Source organism: Schistocerca nitens, chromosome 10 (genome assembly GCF_023898315.1).
Source record: "Schistocerca nitens isolate TAMUIC-IGC-003100 chromosome 10, iqSchNite1.1, whole genome shotgun sequence".
NCBI classification, from domain to species: domain Eukaryota; kingdom Metazoa; phylum Arthropoda; class Insecta; order Orthoptera; family Acrididae; genus Schistocerca; species Schistocerca nitens.
Window position 1 is genome coordinate 218935533 of NC_064623.1, and position 19572 is coordinate 218955104.

General features: G+C 45.8%; 2 protein-coding genes across 11 annotated transcripts in view; both read right to left on the reverse strand.

Annotated features, from left to right (window-relative positions):
- Nucleotides 1-19572, reverse strand: part of LOC126209780 (longitudinals lacking protein-like) — a 253154-nt gene that overhangs the window by 199631 nt on the left and 33951 nt on the right. For 2 of the 10 annotated variants that reach the window (XM_049938920.1, XM_049938919.1), the window contains one exon: nt 883-2773. The exons of the other annotated variants lie outside the window; for them this stretch is intronic. In XM_049938920.1, the coding sequence (XP_049794877.1) occupies nt 1146-2513 (1368 nt within the window). In that variant the 5' untranslated portion in view covers nt 2514-2773 and the 3' untranslated portion in view covers nt 883-1145. Of the gene's footprint in view, nt 1-882; nt 2774-19572 lie in introns of those variants that run through there. 10 annotated transcript variants of the gene reach the window in all.
- Nucleotides 2537-17807, reverse strand: LOC126210019 (uncharacterized). Its single transcript, XM_049939123.1, has 4 exons — nt 16924-17807; nt 10744-10855; nt 6287-7272; nt 2537-2768 (listed from the first exon to the last, which is right to left on the reverse strand). The coding sequence occupies exons 1-4, from the start codon at nt 17805-17807 to the stop codon at nt 2537-2539; spliced, it is 2214 nt and encodes a 737-aa protein (XP_049795080.1).

Sequence of the window (19572 nt, forward strand, 5' to 3'; positions counted from 1 at the left end):
ATTACCACAACAGCGAATCCATAACACAAAGAGTTACCAGCCAGTATTCCCGTAATAATAAATTGTTGTCAGTCTTAGCCAAGAATGTTAATATATGAGGATATTAGGCACACACTAATGTCTCTTTGTAAACATATACACTACCTAATATGAAGTATCTGGACACCACTATGTAATGTGGAACTGACAATTAGATGTCACAAGTGACACACTCACCAGTATGAAGTGAGGTACCACATACTAGTACTGTGTTGGTAGCAGAGAAGCCATGAAAACTGAACTGGTCTGGTCTGGAGAGCTCAGTGACTTTGAATGTGGATGAAAATGTCTTTCCTTCTCATCCCGTACAGTTAAGTCTCCTCTGACCCAAAGCGTTGGCTGCATTTTTTGTAATTATGTCGATTTCCTAAACCTTTTCTTTTCCTTCATTCCTCTTCCTTCCCCATCAATCAGTTCGCCAGAAGAAGTCACTGGTTCTGAAAGTTTGCCCGTTTCCTCAATCTTTGTATGTATTCGCTCCTGCCTCTGCCTGGTGAGCAAATTTTTTATCTATCCAATTATATTACACATTCTTTCTAGGAAAGCTGAATTACATTCTGATGGCAAAAATGACAAAAAAAGGCCAGAAAAATTCTCAGCCACGAAGCTGCCTTTCCCACAAAAAGTTGATGAGCCCATTCGTCTTATACCGCTCTGACACTACACAAACAGATAGTTTATGACTGATGAATCCTTTAAGATGGCATAATTATTAGCTAGAAATTCAAGGGGATATTACAGCTGTCAGAATTCAGTAAGGTTTTCAACATTATTTTATTTATACTGATATACTTAAGATCTTTCTGTTTACAACAGAATATATTACAGATCAGAACACAACATCTGTACTGACATAATTACTTCATTTAATACAAAGTAATAGTCCTCTCAGGGAAAATTACTCTAAAAAACATTGAGACTGCCAAGTTTCAACCAATTTAAAACACGTTCATAGCAGACAATTTACACAGAGATGAATTTGTACCCACACAGCGCAAAGAACCGGTGCTTCATCTATCTTACACATACATATTGCCAATGATATAGAAAAAAATCCTCACCAATGATCAGGAACTTTTTCTTTTCTTTGTGTTGGGTTTATACTGTCACACCCCTCCTTCAAAAAGTGCACACTTTTCTCGCATCTGACATCGGCGAGTAGTCATATGTTTCTTAAGAGTATGACTCCTAAAGCACCGATAATTGCAGCGGGGACACTGGATCTGTGGTTCTTTACCACATTCAAGCTTCACATGTCTGCATAAGCCTGATGGATGCTTGTAAGACTTCCCACATGACTGACAACAAAACCGTTTATGTAATACCGTCTGGGGTGTTGTGGAAGTCATGTGATTCAAATAATCACTACCAAACGAAGAACGCAGATTGTTAACTCCTTGAGCACGAAAATATTCTTCGTATGTAAGACCTCCACCCGCTCTGCCTACTTCCCCAATGTCAACTTCAGTACTGTTACAATCTTCACGATAATCGTCAGCAGCAAGGTAATCGTCGTCATCGTCGTCGTCATCGAGAGTAAGGTCTTCTACAACTTCCGTGTGACTCTCTAGGACCTCAGATTTTGTTTCAAGTGCTACCTCTTGTTGGTGTGTACTCAGATTTGCTGACCTTTTGTCAGGTAATACTGTCTCCGGTATTAGAAACTGCTCATTTTCTGCAACAGTCATTTCCCCACTGGAGCTCTGCAACTCACTACATGCAGACTGATGTGGAATTGGACTGAAAACTGATCCATCTGCTGCATTACAGATTGTGGGCAGTGCTTGCCTTTGAGATTGAAGTTGATGCACATTATCAAGATCAGGTGTAATGACTTCTTCAAACTCATTCTGGTCTGTTCTCTGATCAGAACCAGAGTGATTAATACTTTTTCTGTACTTTCGAAAGGATTTAGAAATGGAGTCTATTTCCACATAACCTCCTTCCTGGGATGACACACATGGAGGGCTTTCTCTAAACGACTGCACCTTTTCTTCTGGCTTGTTCTGATTTGAGGTAAAACGTGACACAGAAGCAGGTTGGGGTGAGAGTGTTTCTGGATGTACTGATTGTGCATTTCTTCCGCTGCCTTTCTGCATGTAAACATCTTCCACACATCCACTACCAGACAGTCCCCTTACTTGAAGGGACTCCGAGAGTTTAAGAATACCACTAAGCTCCTCTTGTGGCACATTTACTTCACCACGGTACATAAAATCCATCAAAGCCTTCACCACATCGTATTTTACATCGTGCAGAATAATAATTGGGTGCTTCTCATAGTTTTCAGAGAACAGTTCCTCAAAATATGGACTACATGCAGAAAGAATTATCTTGTGTGCTCTTACATGATGTCCCTCAGCACTAATTGTGCAGTCTGTTAACTTCTCACTGTCCAACAGACAATCGAAAACAGACACCAAAGTAGCTTGATGTTTATTCCACCTCAAATGAACATTGTTGTTCTCATTCATCCTGCCTAGCTGTCTTCGCAAGACTATAAACTCTTGTATAAAGCTGGATGAACTACTTCAGTGACACAAGGAAATTTCAGTTCCCTTTGAATAACAGGAAAAGAATTATCTCCAAGTTGATCATCTTCATGCAGGAAGCAATCTTTCTCCAAGTTCTGCAGAGCGGAATCTTCACTCGTTCGTGAATAACAGATAATCCATGGCAAAGATTCTCCTCCAAATTGCAGATACAGTTGTTCCAGAAATTCTGAGCGCCTGACCTAGTGTGTAAACAATCTTATGTTAATCCAATTACCTTCAGGAAGAACAAGTTACACAATTATTTACAAAGCATGAGTGTACGGTACAATGTCCATTTATGTAACTGGCCAGAAATGATGAGAAATGAAGAAGAATGCATAATTATTTCACATAAACGTTGTTGAAAAGTGACCCAAATAGGATGATTGTTGTTGAATTCTTTAGCACATATGTACCATCTTTAGTGTAGGAAAACATATTGGCAGAACCTTGCCTGATCAGGAGCCTTCCTACTCACTATTGTTGTATTGAGATTGGGTGGCAAAACTGCATTGGTTCGGCCCAGACAATTTACAGTATTACAATAAATTAAATTAAATAAACTTTAACTTATTCATTCTTTTGTGAAACAGCACAACGTACAATATGAAAAATGCCACTTACTGGAATTGGCATCAATAATTACATTTTTATGATATTGCATTTTGGCATATACATCATTGTAATTTAATCAATTACATTATGACACACATTAATAAAAGAATTTTTTTGTTTCAGAAATCACAGGAAAACATATCAAACATTAACAATGATTTTTTTTTATTAAAGAGAAATCTCTTGAAGATACAAAGCATCATGAAACAAGTATTCCACTGTGGAGAAGCTTTTGGACCAAGTCTTCAAAGTTGCTGTGGCGCCATTTTATGAGGTTCCCAATTTCTTCGCATCAATCCATTTCATGTCCCTTTGGCCATTTAACGAAATATGTGAAGACAATATGTACTATTCTGAAGTAAATGCCCAGTGAAATTACAGCTTGTTCCTCCTGTTAAATATAGCAACTCTCTGTGTGTGTGTGTGTGTGTGTGTGTGTGTGTGTGTGTGTGTGTGTGTGTGTGTGAGCAAAGTTAACAAGGGCAGTTCGTCAATTCCTGTGTTAGCGATGACGTACTCAAAAATACAATGGTGATTTCTACGGCTGCAACAGTTTGAGAAAGTATGGACTGTATCAAGAGAACAGAAACTCATGCTTACGTATTGAGGAAAAACACAGTGATTGAAGAACAAAACGTGGAAGTTAATGGACTTTATATTTGATGGTTCAGAATATTGTTACTGTACACCAGACATCAGATTTCAACAGCTCCCAAATTCTGAGCTTTAAGAACTCGTTAATTTCATGTTCATTCTCATAATTACTGTATAAAGAAACTGCACATGAACTTAACTGATAGAACATCTACAATTTGAGTGCACTATCTTCATTACTAGTCTAATTGTTTTTAGTGAAACAATGCATATTCAGTTTGCGGCAACGCACTATTTTGAGGAAATCCATCCATTTTGTATGCTTATCTGTGCCATAACTCTTGTGAGTGCCAACAAGAATAGTAACAAAATTTATTCCTCCAAAATAGATTTTGAAGAGATCAAAGTTGCATGAAGATGGCTAAATGTGCACCTATCTACGCTACCTCTCCAGCAAAAATCACTCGACAGTGTCAAGAGTCCATATTTGATAGGAAAACTGGTTTCCTAGTATTCGGAGTACTTTTTTTGAGAGAGTGAAATTGCTCATTTTCTCTGACTCTTTGGAGAATTACTTTGAACTGTTCATCCTAATATTCTAACTAATTAGGTAACTGACTCAACATTTGTGATTCTGTGAAATTGTAGTTCTAAGCTAAACATAATTGATAGAGATGCTTTATTAATCACACAATCACTTGGCGATTTCTTGAACTTAGCATTTAATAAACACTATGTGGTACATTTTCCTGTGATTTCCGTAATACGAATTTAGCCTGTCCCTAAATATGTCACAATCTAAGTTAAATATAATAAAATTTGTGTTAAGGGTAATATTGTAGCAGTGCAAGTACCTCTGACAGCCCAAATCACTCCACTACAAATTAAGCTCAGTGGAAGTGTAGAGACTTAATGTTGTGTGGTGTTCTACGTGCCATAAATCAATGGCATGCTTGCCTCCGATGCAAGTTTCAATTTATTTAATGTAATTTTAAAAAATTTGTAAAACACATTGCAGCTTTTAGTAAATTGTCAAGGCTAAATTGACAAAATTTTCCCATGCCACACTGACATATAAGCAATAATAAAAACATCACACTTGAGGTAAATGTTATCAGTCAATAAAATTATGCAAAAACTGCCAACATCATCAGTAGAGCTGCAATGCCTTGCTTTGAAAAGTAGACTTAATTGTCCATGTATAATGCTTTACTTTTCTTTTTAAATCATCAGTTTAGATCATGTGAACCATCCTCAGATCTTTTGTACATAGATCTGTAGATAAAAGTAAAATAAGAGTACACACTATACTATGCAACTTTCCTATTACACTATGTCAAAAATCTTATGTACTAGAACATATCTGATTTGTATCCATTAGAAGAGTAACCCAAGTATTTACCAGCAAAATTTACATACTGCATCATCAAAGGATAAAACAAGTGATCTGGTAGGACCCATGATGTTCGTGCAGCCTGCAGGACAACTAACCAGCAGTTTGCATCTGGCACATACGTCACTTATGAACTACCATTACATTTACAAAATAAATTAAAAATATTTTTTGTTTGGTGAGAATACTGTTATTGGAAACATTTAATTAAAGCCTGTGATTTGTCTGGAGTGAAACATAATAAAAACATCAAGAAAATACATAATTTGAATGGCAGACAGCGCATGGCATTGCCAGAGGCCTGTCTCCATCAAGAAATGCTCGCTGGTGGTCACCACTTCGGCATTATGCCACAAGCCTAACAGTCATCAGCTGACCACTATTGTGGAGAGGACGATGCATGAGGGGGTGAGCGGGGGAGAGAGAGGGGAGGCGAGGGGACGGGTGAGAGGGGGGGGACGGGTGAGAGGGGGGGGGACGGGTGAGAGGGGGGGGGGGACGGGTGAGAGGGGGGGGACGGGTGAGAGGGGGGGGACGGGTGAGAGGGGGGGGGACGGGTGAGAGGGGGGGGACGGGTGAGAGGGGGGGACGGGTGAGAGGGGGGGACGGGTGAGGGGGGGGGGACGGGTGAGAGGGGGGGGACGGGTGAGAGGGGGGGGACGGGTGAGAGGGAGGGGACGGGTGAGAGGGAGGGGACGGGTGAGAGGGAGGGGACGGGTGAGAGGGAGGGGACGGGTGAGAGGGAGGGGACGGGTGAGAGGGAGGGGACGGGTGAGAGGGAGGGGACGGGTGAGAGGGAGGGGACGGGTGAGAGGGAGGGGACGGGTGAGAGGGAGGGGACGGGTGAGAGGGAGGGGACGGGTGAGAGGGAGGGGACGGGTGAGAGGGAGGGGACGGGTGAGAGGGAGGGGACGGGTGAGAGGGAGGGGACGGGTGAGAGGGAGGGGACGGGTGAGAGGGAGGGGACGGGTGAGAGGGAGGGGACGGGTGAGAGGGAGGGGACGGGTGAGAGGGAGGGGACGGGTGAGAGGGAGGGGACGGGTGAGAGGGAGGGGACGGGTGAGAGGGAGGGGACGGGTGAGAGGGAGGGGACGGGTGAGAGGGAGGGGACGGGTGAGAGGGAGGGGACGGGTGAGAGGGAGGGGACGGGTGAGAGGGAGGGGACGGGTGAGAGGGAGGGGACGGGTGAGAGGGAGGGGACGGGTGAGAGGGAGGGGACGGGTGAGAGGGAGGGGACGGGTGAGAGGGAGGGGACGGGTGAGAGGGAGGGGACGGGTGAGAGGGAGGGGACGGGTGAGAGGGAGGGGACGGGTGAGAGGGAGGGGACGGGTGAGAGGGAGGGGACGGGTGAGAGGGAGGGGACGGGTGAGAGGGAGGGGACGGGTGAGAGGGAGGGGACGGGTGAGAGGGAGGGGACGGGTGAGAGGGAGGGGACGGGTGAGAGGGAGGGGACGGGTGAGAGGGAGGGGACGGGTGAGAGGGAGGGGACGGGTGAGAGGGAGGGGACGGGTGAGAGGGAGGGGACGGGTGAGAGGGAGGGGACGGGTGAGAGGGAGGGGACGGGTGAGAGGGAGGGGACGGGTGAGAGGGAGGGGACGGGTGAGAGGGAGGGGACGGGTGAGAGGGAGGGGACGGGTGAGAGGGAGGGGACGGGTGAGAGGGAGGGGACGGGTGAGAGGGAGGGGACGGGTGAGAGGGAGGGGACGGGTGAGAGGGAGGGGACGGGTGAGAGGGAGGGGACGGGTGAGAGGGAGGGGACGGGTGAGAGGGAGGGGACGGGTGAGAGGGAGGGGACGGGTGAGAGGGAGGGGACGGGTGAGAGGGAGGGGACGGGTGAGAGGGAGGGGACGGGTGAGAGGGAGGGGACGGGTGAGAGGGAGGGGACGGGTGAGAGGGAGGGGACGGGTGAGAGGGAGGGGACGGGTGAGAGGGAGGGGACGGGTGAGAGGGAGGGGACGGGTGAGAGGGAGGGGACGGGTGAGAGGGAGGGGACGGGTGAGAGGGAGGGGACGGGTGAGAGGGAGGGGACGGGTGAGAGGGAGGGGACGGGTGAGAGGGAGGGGACGGGTGAGAGGGAGGTTCAAATGGCTCTGAGCACTATGGGACTTAACTTCTGAGGTCATCAGTCCCTTAGAACTTAGAACTACTTAAACCTAACTAACCTAAGGACATCACACACATCCATGCCCGAGGCAGGATTCGAACCTGCGACCGTAGCGGTTACGCGGTTCCAAACTGAAGCGCTTAGAACCGCACGGCCACACCGGCCGGTGGTGAGAGGGAGGGGACGGGTGAGAGGGGGAGGGGCTAAAGATGGGGGTGGGGGAGGGAGGGGGAGAGGCAGGATAGAGGGGGATGGGATAGAGGAGGCAGGAAGGTGGAGAGGGGGTATGAGGGAGGGAGGGGGGGGGGAGAGAGAGAAACAGTAATTTGATCAAAAAGAAGGTTATATACAGTGCACTGTACAAAATATATAAATCCTTGTGAAATTAGACCTTTACGTTATGTCTTCATGCATGAGTTTGTTAACTTTTAATTATATTTTACTGTTTTATTAAGGTCACATATCTCATCTCATTGTAGAATTACTTCTGAACAAATCTAGGGACATATAAAATAGTAAACAGTGATCACAAAATTAACTTGTTTGTTTTTCAAGTTGTTTGTAATTGTATGTTAATTTATTTTAAGAATAAATATTTGTATAATTGTACTTCATGCTCCACCTGTCACCACATCTAGATTTTATTTTGTAAGAGTGAAGCCTGTAAGAAATTAGAAGTGAATTGAAAAATAGAAAATTGTTTCAATCAAAAACAGGTTTTTGTTTAGTTAACATTTTGTAGCAAAAGATGGTTGAACATGGGGCATAAGCCTCCTCCTCAATAGTAGCCCTAATGTGTTCAATATGGTACAATAGATAAAGATAAGACCATGGACACTGCCAACAAAATTGCTGTAGCTTCAGGAAATTTGAAGTAGACAAAGTCATCGAAGGTGAAAATAGCATCATTTTATATAAAAACCCAACATCCAGTTTTTCTAAGCTTAAGAATAGTTTCATATTGCTGGCTTCATAAATTAAACAACATTTTGTTATTTATTAATGTAACTATAGCCACAATTTGTTGGAAACAACTAGGATTTGGTTGCCAGATCCGAGTCAAACATTCCTTACCTAAAAAGAGACTCGTACCAGTGTTTCAATTGAGTTAAGAGTGCCAAATAAAAAGATCAATCAGTTAACTGTAGTTAGGCGGTCTCAAATGAACTGTTGTTGAAACTGAAGCATTATACAGGAAAAATCCAAAATAAAAAGACGCTTAAAACTTTATAGTTACATATACTTCTCAGCAATATCCGATGTAATTTAAACAATGGAAAGCTCCAGGTTGGAATATCAACAATGTTAGGAAAAGGATAGGCTTCCATTCACTGCAAAGATGACCCTATGAGATGCAGACAAGCACAACTGAAAAGACTGTTACATTATAGCTTTAGACCAAAACCTTTTTCGGCAAAAACACACACAGACATGCACACGCACCTAAAATACACATGACTGCTTCCACTAGCAGCTCTGATGGGTACGCGACTGTCACGTGTATAGCAATTTGGAGTAGGCCACGAAGGAGGAGGGGAAGGGATAACATGGTAAGAGTGAGGGGAAAGAGGAGTGCTGCCTGGTGGGGCATGCAGGGACTAGACCACAGCCTGAAAAAAAAAAACTGCCAGGTGCAGCATTCGGAGATGGGGTGTGGGAGATAAAATGGAGACCAGAGGAGGAGAGAAGCAGTGACGAGGAAAGACAAGCAGTACACAATGAGGGTGGGGGACATGAAAAGGGAGGTTGTGACAGGACATCGGGCAGAAACTGTAAGGTGGAGGGTGTGGGGACAGTACATACTCTAACAGCCGTACAGCTGTCTGACGGTGTAAATAGAGTACTCTAATATCAATAAGATATTGTACACATAAACATCATAAATAAGGACAGTTGAATACCTAAGAGGTCTACATAGAAAAACATGTAGTAAAAAAGCTAAATATTATCAGAAAAATATTTTTCTTAACCTAAATCCCCACTGTGTGTCAGACTCATGGTCCAGTATTTGGGCCAAATGTGATCATCATAAACCCACCCCATGGTACATCTGTCGGGCGAAATATAAACATCACAAACCCGGCTGGCCCTTGGTATTTATTTACATTACAATGTATTGATTGATAATGAATCTTTTCTGGTATGTCTAGCACAATTATTACCTGAGCTTTTAATTACTTGTCAAATATTTCACAAAATTTAACCAGATGGATCTTATACACGTGCTTATATCCTGTAAGTCATGCCCGATCGGTACAATGGTGGACTGACTTGCCAGACTGGATTGCCTCGAAGGCTGAGCAATCGTGTTAATTATTTTATTTTTGTGCCAAATGTGTGCATGGACAGTGACGTTTTGGAACTGAAATTTGAGAACTATTAACAGAGACTTATCATTGTAAGATAATTTCTCATTTAGAATTTTTTTGTTAGCAGTACATAAATAAAATCTTAACAGAGTGCTCCTATTAACTCCTTGAATTCCAGTAGCAATAAATATTTCCTTTCTGGTGTGACACGTGAAAATACAGTAAAACTGAAAGCACTGACATTTTTATGTGGAAAGAAATACTACAAAAACTGTGAAGTGATTTTTTTTTATATATGAGAACCAATCGGCAGTAATCCAAACGTTTTTCCTCCAATGAGAAGGTATAAAGTTTCAACATTCTGTGTAAACATTCACATTTCTGGAATTTAAAATTATGCTACAGTAACAAGCTGAGAACATACCAGCTCTCATGATTCTGTTATTGTTTTCACAGCAGAGGATGACCACTACATTAATTAAAGTCCTTACCCAAAAAATGATTATAATGAAAAGGATAAGCAATCTGAACACAATTCCACAACTCACGAGTTGTTCGACAACAAGTAGCAATTTTCTTAATTAATTGATGTGCAAGTGTCATTAGTTTGTAAAGTCTCTGTATCATTTTCAAATACATTTACAACTGTCGCAACACCTCTCACGTATTTCAGGGACGTTTTCACACTCTCACTGTGCTCGATTTCATCACTTCAAGTAATTTATACACAAAGCTGCCATTCAATCAAGTAAAAACTCACAAAAAAATGCTCAATGATGACCAGAAATTCGCCCAACATTACTCACTCCCTTTCTGTGCTACCAACCATTGCCTTCAAAGAGTGCAATACTTTCCTTGCATCTGACAACGACTAGTAGACACATGTGCCTTTAATTCATCTCTCCTAGCACAATGTTTGTTGCAGCGAGGGCACTGAAACTGAGGTTCTTTGCCACAATAGTATTTCAAGTGTCTTTTTAGCCCTCTATGATATTTATAAGACTTCCCACAATTGTGACAAACAAATCGACAGTGTAATGCAGTGGGAGATGATGTCAATGTCACATTATGCATATAATCACCGCCAAATAGTGACTGAAGACTGTTCATCCCTCCAGTATGAAAATTCTCCCCATGTGAAACATCTTCACTCACTGTCCTGCCCTCCACAATGTCTTCATGAGCACTGTCATCATCATCAGGATAATCACCACCATTATCATCCTGATCATCATCACTGTCCTGTACTTCCACTACTTCCATGTGACTATTAGGCACCTCAGATTCTGTTTCTAATGGTATCTCTTCTGGATGTGCATTCAAATTTGCTGGTTTTTTTTTTTTTTTTTGTGTGTGTGGGGTTTAAGGGCGCTCAACTACTGAGGTCATTAGCGCCCAGTCACTGTTGTTAGAGCACAGGGAATCTAGTAAAACTCAAGGGGAGGGGGGGACACCAGAAAGACCTAACAAAGATGTAGATAAAATAAGGAAAAAGGTTAGATGTCTTTGGACAAGCCAGTCAAAGTTATAAAACGTAGAACACGAGCAGCTGCTCGAGCGTCATCAGCTAAAATATCCGGTAAAGTAGATGGCAGGGACAGGACAACACGAGATTGACGAAAGCGGGGACACGACAATAAAACATGGCGCACTGTTAATGCTTGACCACAAGGGCACTGCGGGGCTGGGTCACCGGAGAGCAGGTAGCGGTGGCTAAACCGGCAATGCCCAATCCGCAACCTGGTCAGAAGGACCTCCTCTCGCCGAGATGGTCGGGAGGAGGTTGTCCGAGCAGTTGGGAGCGGTTTTACTGCCCGGAGCTTGTTTCCTTGAAGGGATGACCAAGCATCCCACCACAACGACACAAGCCTCTTACAAACATCCCCACGAACGTCAGATGACGGGACACAATGGGAGGCTGGCCGAGGCAGGAGGACTGCAGCCTTGGCTGCAGCATCCGCAGCCTCATTCCCAGGCACTCCTACATGTCCGGGAACCCACATAAAGCTGACAGGAGAACCATTATCAGCGAAAGAATGGAGGGACTGCTGTATCCGTTGAATCAAGGGATGGACCGGATAGGGAGCTCCAAGGCTCTGAAGAGCACTGAGTGTGTCAGAGCAGAGTACATACGATGAATGGCGGTGGCGGCGGGCATACTGAACGGCCTGATGGAGAGCAAAAAGCTCGGCCGTAAAGCTCGAACATTGGTCGAGGAGCCGGTATTTAAAGGTGGCGGCCCCGACGACAAAGGCACAACCAACACCATCGACAGTATTGGAGGCATCTGTATAAATAAAGGTGTGACCGGCAAGTCGAGCACGAAGTTCGACAAACCGTGAGCAATACACTGCAGCCGGAGTACCCTCCTTCGGGAGTGAGCTGAGGTCGAGATAAATATGAACCGGAGCCTGGAGCCAAGGTGGTGTCGGGCTCTCACCCTCTCTGAAGGTGGTAGGGAGGGCAAAATCCAATTGTCGAAGCAGGCGACGGAAGCGGACTCCGGGGGGCAGCAGGGCAGACACATACAACCCGTACTGATGGTCGAGAGAATCGGCGAAGAAGGACTCGTAAGAGGGGTGGTCGGGCATTGACAACAGTCAGCAGGCATACCGACACAGCAGTATGTCGCGCCGGTATGTCAATGGTAATTCGGCAGCTTCAGCATAAAGACTCTCGACGGAACTAGTGTAGAAGGCTCCGGTCGCAAGACGTAACCCCCGAAGGTAGATGGAGTTGAGACGGCGTAAGAGGGATGGCCGAGCAGACGAGTAGACGAAGCTCCCATAATCCAGCTTCGATCGGACTATGGACCGATACAAGCGAAGCAGGACAGTGCGATCCGCTCCCCAAGATGAACCACTAAGAACTCTGAGGACATTAACCACTAAGAACTCTGAGGACATTAAGGGAACGTGTACAACGGGCTGCCAAATAAGAGACATGCGGAGACCAACACAGTTTCCTGTCCAACGTGAGCCCTAGAAACTTAGTTGTTTCCACGAATGGGAGAACAACGGGACCGAGATGTAAGGATGGTGGAAGGAACGCTTTATATCGCCAAAAGTTCATACAAACCGTCTTCTCTTCAGAGAACCGGAAGCCATTTACCACGCTCCATGAGTATAGGCTGTCGAGACAACGCTGAAGGCAGCGCTCCAGGAGGCATGTTCTCTGGGCACTGCAGTAGATTGCGAAGTCATTGACAAAGAGAGAGCCTGAGACATTAGGTGGAATGCAATCCATAATTGGATTGATCGCGATGGCAAAAAGGGCTACGCTCAAGACGGAGCCCTGAGGCACTCCGTTCTCCTGGAGGAAGACGTCGGACAATACGGAACCCACACGTACCCTAAACTTTCGATCCGTTAAAAAGGAATCAATAAAACGGGGCAGGCGACCGCGTAGGCCCCACCTGTGCATAGTGCGGAGGATACCTCCTCTCCAACAGGTATCATAAGCCTTCTCCAAATCGAAGAACACGGCTACCGTTTGGCGCCTTCGCAAAAAGTTGTTCATGATGAATGTCGACAAGGTCACAAGGTGGTCAACAGCGGAGCGGCGGCGACGAAAACTGCATTGGACATTGGTAAGTAGCCGTCGAGATTCAAGAATCCAAACTAACCGAGCATTAACCATGCGCTCCATCACCTTACAGACACAGCTTGTAAGAGAAATGGGGCGGTAACTAGAAGGAAGGTGTCTATCCTTCCCGGGTTTGGGTATAGGAACAACGACGGCGTCACGACAACGCATGGGGACCTGACCTCCGGTCCAGACACGATTGTAGGTACAAAGAAGGAAGCTTTTGCCCGCCGGAGAAAGGTGTGCCAGCATCGGAACGTGAATGGCATCTGGCCCCGGAGCAGAGGACCGGGACAGTGCAAGCGCACATTCGAGTTCCCGCATAGTAAAGGGGGCATTATGAGTTTCCAGATTCAGCGAGTGGAAGGAAGGTCGCCGAGCCTCTTCTGCCTCTTTCCTGGGAAGGAAGGCAGGGTGGTAATTGGCGGAGCTTGAAACCTCCGCGAAAAACCGGCCGAAGGCGTTGGAGACAGCCACAGGATCAACGAGGACCTCATTACCTGAGGTCAGGCCAGGTACCGAGGAGTGGGCCTTAATGCCCGACAGCCGGCGCAGGCCACCCCATGCGACAGAAGAGGGAGTAAAACTGTTAAAGGAGCTGGTGAAAGAGGCCCAACAAGCTTTTTTGCTGTCTTTGATGATTCTACGGCATTGCGCTCGGAGTCGTTTGTATGCAATACAATTCGCCAACATAGGATGGCGGCGAAAGGTGCGTAAAGCACGTCGTCGAGCACGGATAGCGTCTCTACAAGCCTTGTTCCACCAGGGGACGGAAATGCGACGTTAAGAAGAGGTAGTATGAGGAATGGAACGTTCGGCAGCACTGATGATAACAGCCGTGAGGTATTCGACCTGACTGTCACAACTGAGAAAATCATGGTCCGGAAAGGTCGCCAGGGAGGAGTAAAGTCCGCAGTCAGCTTTCGGTATGTTCCAGCTCGAAGGATGTGGGGATGGGGTGTGGTGCAGGAGACGAACGACACAGGGGAAGTGGTCGCTCGAATAGGTGTCAGAAAGGACATACCACTCAAACCGATGGGCAAGAGTGGTAGAACAGATCGAGAGGTCCAAGTGAGAGTAGGTATGAGTAGAGTCCGAGAGGAAAGTCGGGGCGCCAGTATTGAGGCAGACAAGATTGAGATGGTTGAAGACATCCGCCAAGAGTGAGCCCCTTTGACCGGATGCAGGAGAGCCCCAAAGGGGATGATGGGCATTGAAGTCGCCAAACAATAAAAACGGCGGGGGAAGCTGAACCATCAGGTGCATCATGTCAGCCTGACAGCAGATGACGATGGAGTGTAGATGGTACAAACTGAAAAAGTAAAAGCGGAAAGAGTAATACGGACAGCTATTGCTTGGAGTGGGGTGGTCAATGGGATGCAATGGTAATAGACATCGTCTCGAACGAGCAACATGACCCCACCATGAGCTGGGATACTGTCCACAGGGGTGAGGTCATACCGCTCCGAGGTATAGTGGGTAAAGGCAATACGGTCAGTCGGGCGCAACTTGGTTTCCTGGAGACCAAGGACAAGCGGACAGTGCAGGCGGAGGAGCAGTTGTAATTCCTCCTGATTAGATCGAATACCTCTTATGTTCCAATGTAACAAGGCCATCGCTAGTCAAAAAAGAGGGGGAACGAGACGGGGGAAGAGCTGGTCACCTCGACGGCTGCGGAGGGCCAGGTTTCAAGGGAACAACGCTACAACCGGCGGGAGGCGGATCCTGTTCCATCGAGTCGTCACCAGCTGCGGCCGCTGTCCCTGGTTGTGTAGGAGGGGCAGCATCATTTGCCGACGAGAGGCCAGCTGAGCGCCTGGCAGCAGAGCGTCCCGGCGAAACTGAGGACGGCCGGGAGCAGCGACTCACGGATGGAGCGTCAGACGAAATGCGCCGGGGTGGAGAGGGGGATAGAGACTTCTTCTTGGAGGCCTTCTTGGAAGTCTGAGAAGGCACAGGGATGGTGGGCTGGACCCGAAGAAGGTCCTCACGCGCAGAGTCCGTTTTGGAACGCCGGACTTCGGAAGATGGGGTCCGGAACGTTTCCCCGATGGACGCCTGAGAAGAGGATCGCTTCTCAGGCGCGGGCGGGGGGGGGGGGGGGGGGTGGCCCCTGGGGCAGAGGTGGTGGGGGCCACGGGGGAGGAGGATTTGGAAGGGAGGGATTTGGGAGGCGGAGGCAGAGACCCCGGATGGGGGGAGGAGGTGGAGGGGGGACAGGATAGGGGTGACGATACCGCGGAAGGAGTGGACACAACTGAGGCAAACGAAGTGGTCAACGGCACGGGATGGAGGCGGTCATACTTCTTCCTGGCCTCAGAATAAGAGAGCCGATCCAAAGTTTTGAGTTCTTGTATCTTCTTCTCCTTCTGATATGCGGGGCAGTCTGAGGATCTACGCGAGTGGATGCCAGGACAATTAATGCACCGAGGTGGTGGGGTGCATGTATGTTCCTCACGAAGAGGACGTCCACAATCGCCACAAAGGGGCTCAGCCTCACACCGTGACGACATGTGCCCAAAGCGCAAACACCGAAAACAGCGCATAGGAGGCAAAACGTAAGGTCGCATGTCGCACCGGTAGCACATCACCTTTACCTTCTCCGGGAGAACGTCCCCCTCGAAGGCGAGGATAAAGGCCCTGGTGTCGATGCGATGGTCTTTGGGGCCGCGCTGGACTCGCCGGACGAAATGCACGCCTCTGCGCTCCAGGTTGGCCCTGAGCTCCTCATCAGATTGCAGCAGGAGGTCCCGATGAAAAATAACCCCCTGCGTCCTATTTAGTTCCAGATGCGGGACAATGGACACTGGGATGTCCCCTAGGCGGTTGCACGCCTGGAGCGCCGCCGACTGTGTGGCGGAGGTGGTCTTTATAAGAACGGACCTCGAACGCATCTTACTGAGAGCCTCTATTTCCCCGAAGATGTCCTCAATGTGCTGAACAAAGAACATGGGCTTGGAGGTGGCGAACGTCCTCCCATCGGTTCGAGAACAAACCAAATAGCGGGGGAAGTACTTCGCCCCAAGCCGGCGGGCCTGTCCCTCCTCCCAGGGAGTGGCCAAGGGGGAAAGGGCAGGAGAACCAGAACTAGAAACAGTACCTTTCCTTTTGAAAGACTCGGCCACAGAGCGACCTGATACGTGTTGACGTTTCATCTGCGAAACGTCCGCCCCGATACCACCCACTCCGACCAGGGGCTCTCCCCACGGGCGCCACCCAGCCTCAGCAAGGGCCACCTGGCAGGATGACCGTTGCCGGGAGTCCTAATGCCCCAAGAAGACGGGCATCTACTCCTTGGCCAACGTGGGCAGGGTGCAGCTCAGGTATCGGCAGTACGATCCCTGTGTTGTCAGGGGACTACAACCTAGAGGGTACATGACGACCCCACCACAACGGGCTGGCTACCGTGCTGGATTTCTGGTGCCATGGAAAGTCCATCATGATCGTAGGTGCAGATGGGGACGCACTATGGGCGTAACTTGTACAACCCATCAGGCGTTTAGGCCCAATTTGAGGAATAATGGGTATGGTTACAATGCCGGTACAATGCTGAGTGCCAAGGTCTTAGTGTACTGAGGACCAGTGGTACACCACGTAAGGCGTCCTTCCCCAAAAGGCTCGTACTTCTGTAGAATTTTGAAAAATGGAGGTCAAACCCCAAGGGGGACCATCACATGGAAGGCCGAAACAGTTGAAACTCCTTTTAGTCGCCTCTTACGACAGGCAGGAATACCGCGGGCCTGTTCTAACCCCCGAACCCGCAGCAGGCTTGCTGGTTTCTGATGAATTAATACTGTTTCTGGAGTTGAAAACTGTTCCTTTTCTGCAACAATCAGATCAAAAGTCAATTCTTCACGGGAGATCTGCAACTGACTGCGCACAGAATGATGGGGGGCTGGACTGAAAGCTGCTCCACCAGTAGGGTTATTTGATGTAGACAGTATTTGCTGACGAGATGGAAGTCGACAATTACTATCACAGTCACGAGTAATAACATCTTCGAATACATTTCGGCCTGCTCTCTGATCAGAACCACAGTGATTAATATTTTTTTCGTACTTTCGAAAGGGATTAGGAACCAAGTCTACTTCCACAGAACTTCTTTCCTGGGACAACACAGTTTGATAGCATTCACTATATGGCTGCATCTTTTCTTCTGCTTCATTTTGAGCTGGGGTAAAGCACGACACAGATGCAGGTTGAAATGGGAGAGTTTCTGGAGGTACTGATAGTGCATTGCTTCCACTCCCTTTCTGTATGTTGACATCATCTATACATCCACTGTGAGACAGACCCCTTACCTGAAGGGACTCCGAGAGTTTCAGAACACCACTAAACTCCTTTTGCAGTACATTTACTTCACCATGGTACATGAAGTCCATCAAAGCCTTAAGCACATCATATTTTACATCATGCAGGATAATGACTGGATGTTTCACAGAGTTTTCAGTGAACAGTTCCTCTAAGTATGGGCTACAAGCTGAAAGAATTATTTTATGCGCTCTCAAATGCTGCCCCTCAGCACTAATAGTGCAGTCTGTTAACCTCTCACTGTCGAACAGACCACCAAAAAGAGACATCAAAGTAGCTTGATGCTTATTCCACCTCACATGTACATTGTTGCTCTGATCCATGCTGTTTAGCTGTCTTTATGAAATTTCAAGCCCCTGTACAACGCTGACTGCAATACTTAAATGAAACCATTGATTAGGAAAGTTCAGCTTTGTTGGAACAAAATTCAGTAGTTTTCATACTATTATATAAAACTGAGTACATTATTTTAGTGACACAGTTTTATGCCAAAAGGCAATGTACTTGCAAGGGAAAAGACGTAATAAGTTAAAATGTTGCTCATTGTAGTCCTGAAGAGTGCATTCTTCTACCACAATTATATTTTTCCGTGGTATAGGCCTCCTTTCAAATTTCTGACCTCCTTTTGCAGTACTTTTGAGCCACTTTACCTAGTTTGTAAACAACACAGGGTTAATCCAACCACCTTCAAAACTGAATGTTAAAGTAAAATAAAATTTCATTGCACGAGTGTGTGGAAAAATGACTCACAATGTAACTAGGAAAAATTCAGTTATGTAACAAATGATTACTAGCCAACAAGCATGCATATGAATTTCGTAATGGTATTGACAGTTACATAAACCATAATCATCATTATCCCAAACAGATCAATATGACAAGTATTCTACTTGTTAGAAATATAAAATTCGGACTATAGACAAAATTCACACTTTTCTATCAACTGTAGATCTAGTACTATTAAAGTAAATTGGGGAAAAAAATAAATAACCTATTTTCTGGATAGGGTCATGTACATTTCAAATACAATACTTCTTACATTATTATACAATATAGGAAATGGAACACAGGGAAATGGACTTCAAAATCTTCTTCAGTGGAATAATTTTACATATTCATCTTTGTTTGATCATAGTAAATTATTACAACAATATTAATGCAGTGCAACAAATATTTAAAGTAAAATTCTTGGATTTAATGAATTGCATGCATACAAATTACAACTGTTATGAGTTTCCATTCTATGGTGTATTAACTAATCTTATTCCATGATAGAACAAGTAAACTGATGCAACTTCAGTTTCACAGTAGTGAGATACAAACACGACACAGATGTATCAGTAAAAATGGCAGACTTTTTAATCTTCTCTTAAATCAATATATTCTATAAAGACCTAGTCGACATGCGACAATCACAATCTGCCATCTAGTCAAAAATTCTACCGGGAAGACTGTTGTGAAGAAAATAGAAGACAATTCTTATTTGTAATGAACACACAGAACAACCACTCAAAATAAATTCACTTCTTTTTTTTCCTTCCACAGTATGAAATTGTACTTAGTGAAATGTAATGTGTGTACATGCAAAGAGTGAATGATAAAATCTTCACCTGGCAATACAAAGTCCAGTACTCAGTTCTATACTCCAGCATTAAAAAAGTAAATAATTTTTAAGAACACGCATGCTAACATGAAACATCGGCTCCGATCAGTCATATTGTGGCACAGTAAAGTACAGTTAGTCTCAGAGGCAATTTTATGCCGCTGCAGATGTTGTAGGGAGAGGACCTCAGAGGACTCGTTCCCACACTATGCAACATGTCACCGCGTGTACTGCAGCGTGCTAACATGTAGTAAGAAGAACAGCTGTACAGCAAACTGTGACTCCCCTTTATCCAGTTTCATTAATCCACGTTAATGAAACTTTGTACTTTCAGTATTATAAATATAGGATTTTACCACATAAATTTCAAGTCAGTATCCTCTGAAATTTTGAAATTACAGAAACATCCTTAACTCACAAAATTTACAGCAATTCCAAACAAAAATTGTTTGCATGTTATTAGAACTGTTGTAGAGTGAATAAAA